The sequence below is a fragment of the Trichechus manatus genome, unplaced genomic scaffold (genome assembly GCF_000243295.1).
Source record: "Trichechus manatus latirostris isolate Lorelei unplaced genomic scaffold, TriManLat1.0 scaffold00199, whole genome shotgun sequence".
Lineage (NCBI taxonomy): Eukaryota > Metazoa > Chordata > Mammalia > Sirenia > Trichechidae > Trichechus > Trichechus manatus.
In genome coordinates this window covers 3030002-3037424 of record NW_004444135.1, presented here as the reverse complement: position 1 = coordinate 3037424, position 7423 = coordinate 3030002, and the positions used below count along the sequence as shown (strand labels likewise).

At 43.8% G+C, this 7423-nt stretch overlaps 1 protein-coding gene across 1 annotated transcript in view; it reads left to right on the top strand.

Moving 5' to 3' along the window:
* The first annotated feature begins 1323 nt into the window (after window positions 1–1323).
* The window catches only part of TMEM241 (transmembrane protein 241), a 216929-nt gene continuing 210829 nt past the window's right edge, over window positions 1324–7423 (top strand). The window contains exons 1-2 of the mRNA XM_023742057.1: window positions 1324–1509; window positions 7037–7083. Of these exons, the coding sequence (XP_023597825.1) occupies window positions 1438–1509; window positions 7037–7083 (119 nt within the window). The 5' untranslated portion in view covers window positions 1324–1437. The remainder of the gene's footprint in view (window positions 1510–7036; window positions 7084–7423) is intronic.

The following is a 7423-nucleotide window of genomic DNA, read 5'->3' as shown; positions in this document are numbered from 1 at the left end:
GGCAGTGTTTCATTCTGTTGTACATAGGATCACTATGAGTCGGAACCGACTTCAAGGCACCTAAAAACAACAACAGGACAGAGTAGAACTGACCCATAGGGTTTCCAAGGAATGGCTGGTGGATTCGAACTGCCAACCTTTTGGTAGCAGTCGAGCTCTTAACCACTGCGCCACCAGGGCCTCAAACAGATCTCAAGGAGGCTTAATTTCCTCAATTTTATTGACCATGGGCTGGTGGCGCAATGGTTAAGTCCTTGGTTGCTAATGGAAAGATCAACAGTTCGAACTCACCAGCTGCTCTGCAGGAGAAAGATGTGGCAGTCTGCTTCCGTAAAGATTACAGCCTTGGAAACCCTAATTGGGCAGTTTTACTCTTGCCTATCGTGATCGACGGTACTCATAGTGACCCTATAGGACAGAGTAAAACTGCCCTATAGAGTTTCTAAGCAGTGGCTGGTGGATTCAAACTGCCGATCTTTTTGGTTAGCAGCCATAGCTCTTAACCACTACACCAGCAGAGTTTCTGGGCTCCAATTAGGAGCTATTAATTGGTTAGCTGGTCAGTAGTGATGGTTAAGAGGAACATCGAAAGGTGATTAATTTTTCTTTTATACATCTCTGTTTTATATGACTTATTGTTGTCAGATGCCGCAGAGCAGAGTAAATTCTGACTCATGGCGACCCCATGTGTGTCAGCGTAGAACTGTGCTCCACAGGTTTTCAAGGCGGTGAGAGATCGCCAGGCCTCTCTTCCGGGGTGCCTCTAGGTGGGTTCCAACTGTCAACCTTTCGGCTAGTACTTGAGTGCTTAACCATTTATGCCACCCAGGACTCCTTTGACTTGGTACAGTTAGCTTTTTCTCTTTTTTTGTGTGTGTGGGGTGGTCATTAAAGATTAGGTGACCGGGTATTGCAACGGTCACTTGGGTGGGTGGTGTTACGCTTTTTTGTGTGATTGCAAAATTAATACAGACTCAATGTAGAAAACTGGGAAAATTCAATAAAAGCACAAACATCATTTTGGTCTCACCGTTTAGATCTAACTATGAACATTTTTCTTTAAGCAGTAATGGGATATTGTGAACTATTTTGTAAACTGTTTTTTCTTCTACCACTTTCAGAGGACTACGACTACGACGCGACCTTTCTATACGGGCGATCGGAAGCCTGACTCCCGCCCACCCTGTTTCTCCCCCTCTACCAAGCCACCAGGTCTGCGTCTGCCTCATTCAACGCTAGACTGCCGCTCTGGGAGGTACCGCCCCTTTAAGGAGGCAGGCGCCGGGGGAGGGTGGGGGTGGCGGCCCCCCGCTCGGATTGGTGGAGTTCGGAGCCACGTGACTGTTGGGGGTGCTGGCGGCGCCCGCCGGGCTTGGGCTGCGCTGGGCTGGCTTGGGCGGGCACTGCCTTTCCCCGGGTAGGGGAGAGAGTTGACAGATGTGTCTGAGGAGGTCCCTGGCCGGCCTCACCTTTTGTGCCTGCTACCTGGCTTCTTACCTCATGAACAAGGTGAGGGGGGCGGGCGCGGGGAGGCGATGGGACGTGGGAGGTGTGAGTCCGATATACGTGTACATATGCAGCTTCCAGCTTATCTTTTCCTGATAGTGGTGAAGAAACCGACTCTGTGCTTTAGGTATCAGATTTGTTGGATCGTAGTGTCCCTGTTTCACGTCCTGTAAAGCACCCTGTACATCACCTGGGAAACGATATTTTGACGGGCGAATTCCAGTGAAGTTAATTTGGGACTGTGTGGATTACTGTTAAAGGAAAGAAAACAATTGGCTTCAGTTCCCTTGGGAAGAAGAGTAGCGGGAGAAGAAATCGAATACATCCTGCCTTCTTTTCTAGACACGCCCCTACCGCAGAATCCCACCAGGTTCCAGCAGTCTTTAAATAGATTACTCCATTCCTCTCACACCAGATTCCCAAACCTATCCTTAAAATGTCCTCATACCAAGCACTTCCAGTGTATTCAAGAGCTTTTAGTGGAATTATCTTTAAAAGTAAAACATAAAGTTAATTTTAAATGTAAAATAATGGAAGAAATGAGGTGGTGCTTGACAAAGGTTAAGGATCACTGGTAAATCGAAGTTGGTGGTAGTTTTTTCTTGTTAGGAGGGGGAGGCTGGCCTAGGGTTTGGTACCATGCACGGAAATGCTGGAACCCTGTGGACATGGGTGGCTATCGCCTCCTGTCCTGGACTGTGGCTTGGTGAAGCCAGTGTTGATACTGCTCAGGACCACCTGCTCCCATTTTAGCATCTCTATTACCCTCCCCACCTTCCCCCCCCACCAGAAAAAACCCCTTGCACTCTTAAAAAGAGCTATTCACAGCATTTTCTTATATTTTCTATCTTAGTGCTAGTAGCTGTCATCAGTCTATTCAGAGGATGCTCCTGAGCGGTCCTTCTCCCTCCAGTTGATGTTGGTACTGGTGATGGACCTTTGAAGATCCATTAACACAGCCTTACTGGTAGGCAGCGATGGGTTTGCATCCTAGCTCCACCCAGTTGGCTTTGGTACCTTAATCTCTCTAAATCTACGTTTTATAATCTTTAAAATTGGATAAAAAACCTTCAGGGGTTCCTGTGAGGATTAATGGAAATAATGTTTGTAGAGTGGTTGCACTAGCGCCCAACGTTGTTATAGTGAATGCTCAATAAGGTAAGTGGTAGTTACTCTGGAATGAAAGAAGAAGGAGTCGGAGGAAGGAAAGATGATCTTTTGCTTATTGTATGATACAGTAATTAGCTTTTAACAGATGTGTTTTTTTCTCATGGGACAGGTAGCTAAGCTAAGAGAAGATAGAATCTTGGTCTTTGGTTGTACCAACTCAGGAATATGTGAATTTGTGAGATGTCCCTTTCACTTAACTATTCTAATTTGTTTAGCTCACCTGATGGATGTATTGATAATGTTTTGCTTTAAAACAGAATATCCTGCTTTTTATTTCCATGTAGTATTCAGAAGGGGTAAAGTAACACGTCTTTTATGAAAGCCCACAAGCCAAGGCATTGATCAGAAAACAACAACAACAAAAAAAAAAATGTGTAAGCAAAAAAAATCCAGCAGGCACATAGCGTTTAGTTCACAGAAATTTATACCTCCTCTGGATACACATCTGCATTTGTGACATTATGTTGATATCTGTTAGGGCACCACACCATTTTATAATCTATGTACTAAAGACTGAATCCTTTCCATGTGCATAATGCCTCAAGGTGCTTGTTCTTGTTACTTGCTTCATGACAACCCCATGTACAACAGAGCAAAATGTTGCCAGGTCCTGTGCTATCTTCATGATCATTGACATGCTTCAGTGCACTGTTGCAGCCACTGTGTATTTTGAGTTTTTTCCAACCTAGGGGATTCATCTTCCAGCAGCACTACACTGGATAATATTCTGTTATGATCCATAGGGTTTTCATTGGCTGTTTTAGTCTGAAAGGCTTCACTGAAACCTGTCCGCTGTGGGTGACCCCTGCTGGTATTTGGACTACCAGTGGCATAGCTTCCAGCATCATAGCAACACACAAGCCACATCACAGTACAACAAACTGACACAAGGATGGCTGCTCATGGTTCTAGATAAAATTAAATCAAATTGTCATGTCCCCAGGAACATATAATCTAAGTAGTAGAAATCATAGATGCCCAAAGACTCTCAGAATTCAAATATTTTTCATGATTATTTGGAATGCTTTGACTTAGGGCTGTTGGGAAGTGTCAGAGCTGAATGGAGAGAGTGGGATAAGAACAGCAGAAAGTAGAAAAGGGGAGACCAAGGAAGATTGTACAAAGAGGAAGTAGGAGGTGTAACCAAGAGTGGTAGAAAGGAGATGTGAGGCCCAGGTAGCAGTAGGAGAGGGGATTGTTCATAAAGGGCCTCTGGTGAGGAGCTCTGTGACTCTTAGAAACTTGAACCTTTTGTTGCCATTGATTCATCGTCTCAGCCAGGACAATCATACTTCCTTCAGACAGCCAAGGCTAGGTTCTGCTCCTGCTCCGTGGTGCGATCAAAGAGAGGCCAAATAGGAAGAGACTTGTGCAGTAGACGTTCCATGAGCATATTGTCCTGTATCTAGTCTTTACCAAATTATTTATCTTTTGAAAATTAGTGAAGATTTTTTGTCTAGAGTAGAGAATGTTCTCTTCCACTATTTGGAATACTCTGTGATAGTTTCCTTATTTCCATATTTATCAGTATGGTTTTCTCCTTGAACTGTTATCTGTATTTCTGGAAAGGAAATTAATTTTTTAAAATCTTGTACATCTCATCCCTTCTACTGTTAGAATGAATGATTTTTGTTGGAAACTTGAAAGAGCAAGTGAGTGTGAAAGGAAACTATGTTAGGTAAAGAGGGAGGAAAAAGCACCTCACCCTTGAGTTGTAGTGTAAAAACAGCATGGGGGCAATGGCTGACCTCCTCTGACTTCACAAGGGAGAAAGAAGAATCAAGCTCAACAGCCCAAGGCTGATTCCTGTGAGGCGGAGGTCAGACGTGCCTCCTCTTTCTGCCATCTTTACCATTTCTGACACCAGTTGTCCCTCCCATGGCACTCTCTGCTTCTCTTCTGGGTTTGATAGTTCATTGCAATGGCCACATAGAACTCACAGACAATACTCACGATTATGGGGTTTATTAGGGAAGTAACAGTTACAATTCAGGCTTGGGAATGCTCAAGATACAGTTCTTCTATCAGGACAGCCTCTCTCCAGCCATGCTCACAGGCACACCTCTCCCTGGCCCTAGGCCTCTGCCCAAAGGCACTCAGCTTTCTCTCTTCTTGGGCTGGGAAGTCCACCACACTGTCTCCTGCTGCCAGGTCTCTGCTGCCAGTTCTCTGCTGCTGGGTCTCTGTGGCCACTTCTTGAGCTCTCTCTCTCTGTGTCTCCTGGTTCTAGTTGCTTCTCAGCACAGGATCCCGGGTCCTGGCTGTTCTTCCTTGGTGGTGGTGGAATCACCTCTTTCCCGCCTCTGAGGTGGCCCATTTCAAGCCCAGAGGGTTGGCAAAACTGACCAGTCCTTTTAGTGAACCACAGTTAACCTTATCACATAGTCATGCCCAATCACTTGGGTGGGAGTTACAAGACCATGGCCAGAAAGGCCACATAGAAGTGACCCATCTCACCACATCTGACTTTCCTAGCTCTGTAGTGTTGCAAGCAGAACCTGGGCCCTGAGTTTCTTGTCCTGTGGGGGTTACCAGCGGTAACCTGGGGCCCAGGCAGCTGCCTTACCTTCTTCCTCTCGTAGCTTTTCAGCGGTAAGCCTGAGGCAAAGTCAACTTCTGTTCTCCTTTCAAAGGTTCCAAGGAGCCCTAGTGGTGCAGTGGTTAAGAGTTCAGCTGCTAACTGAAAGGTTGGCAGATTGAACCTGCCGCCACTCCATGGGAGAAAGACATGGCAGTCTGCTTCCATAAAGATTATACCCTTGGAAACCCTATGGGGCTGGTCTACTCTGTCCTGTAGGGTCGCTATGTTGGAATTGACTTGACGGCAATGAGTTTTCAATGGTTCCCAAGTGGTTCCTTTTCTGCCCTTGGGAAGCAACTTAGAGCTGAGGTCTTCCTGTTCTGTCAAATAACAGTGTGCTTGGAGCCACACTTTGCAGTGACACGAGGAGCTGCTGAAAGGAGAAATTTGTCACAGTTTTTTTTTTTCTTCAGTGTTTTTTAACAAGGAGAGGTGAGGTTCACGGATTTCCCATCTCCCTCAGTATCTAGGACAAGGCTAAGCACACAGTAAACTAAATTAATATTGGTATCTTAATGAAGGTTCCGAAGAGTGGTCCAGGCCATGACCCAGAGGCTGCCTTAATCCTTTCTCTTTTTCCATTTTAGAGTGAATATATCAGAGAAAAATGGGCAGGGACACGTTGAATTACATGAGTAAATAGACTTCAGAGAAGAATGGAAGTCCATTTCTGAATAAATACAGAACGGAGCGCAGGCAGTTAGCCATAACTGCGGCATTAAGGAGCTCATACAAGGGAAATGCTGTGTAGACTTAACCCACAGGGGAAAAAAAAGATGTGCAAACTTGCCCAGTACCAGTCCACTCCATTATTTTAGATCACTTGAAGACTCAGTATAGTCCTTGCCTAAAACTAATTGTTTTAGAGTTTAAAATTTTTAAAAAGTGTTCAATAGTAGAGAAAATAGAAAAAGATACCCAGATCTACCCAACACAGGTCCCTATTCATAAAGTGCTGTAACTTTGATCAAAAGATATAATAGAAATACAAGTTGACTTTAGCTGAGTTGGTTTTAAAAAAATCCTTAAAATGCTAAAATAATAGCAAAGATTATAAGATACTCAAACTGAATTGGTTAGAAAAAAATCCTTGGAATGCAAAAACCAAACTAAACAATAAACTGGTTGATAGGCACAGTGGGTATCGCCAAGAAGACAGACTGTGTCCAAGGGCTTGTCTGGTTTTCTCTGAAGCTGCTGTAGTTACAACATGACATTTCTGGGCCTGGGAAGATGCTGAGTGTTTGGGTATCCACAACATCAGACTCAGCTCTGTGCTTCTGTATGTTCATGGTGCCAACCTCCATTCCCCAGCAAATTTTCAGCTCCCAAGAGTTATCATGCTCTGGTGGCCCTGGGGACAAGCAGCCCACTCTCTTTAGTTTGTCTTAGAAGGTCATTTTTTCCCCTAGTGTGTGATTTTTTTTGGAGGGAGTAAAGACCTTTTTAGGAGTTGCTGAATGGCGCAGATGGTTACACACTTGATTGCTAGCTGAAGGGTTCTCCGTTTGAAACCACCCAGAGGTACCTTGGAAGACAACCCTGGTGATCTGCTTCGAAAAGTCACAGCCATTGAAAACCCTATGCAGCAGTTCTACTCTGACCCACGTGGGGTCGCCATAAGTTGGAATTAACTCAGCAGCAACTAACAACAACAACAACGGCTTTTTTGAAAATTGAGCACACTTATGTTGTTCTTCAGTAGGAATTTCTTTGATTATACGGTCTATCAATTATCTGTAACTTGAAATGTCCATTAATTTGTTGTTTATTTTTCAGTATGTCCTGTCTGTCCTGAAATTTACCTACCCTACATTATTCCAAGGGTGAGTATCTTTTATTTATACGCATTTGTAGGAAATATCCAACCAGCATCATTAAATGTCCTTTAAAATGTTTTTAATGACTGTATAGATTTTTTATCAAATCTGTGCTGTACTATATTAATCGGTATTGTAATTTATTTAACCATTCTGTTAGTGGCCATTTAAATCACGTCACATTTTTTTTGCTTTAAAAACAGCAGTGTTACTAGATATTTTTGTACTCAAACTGCCAAATTACTAACTATTTTTTTTTTTTTTATATATTTTATTGGACTTCAGGTGAAGGCTTACAGAACAAATAGTTTCTCATGAAACAGTAGTACACATGTTGTTTTATGAC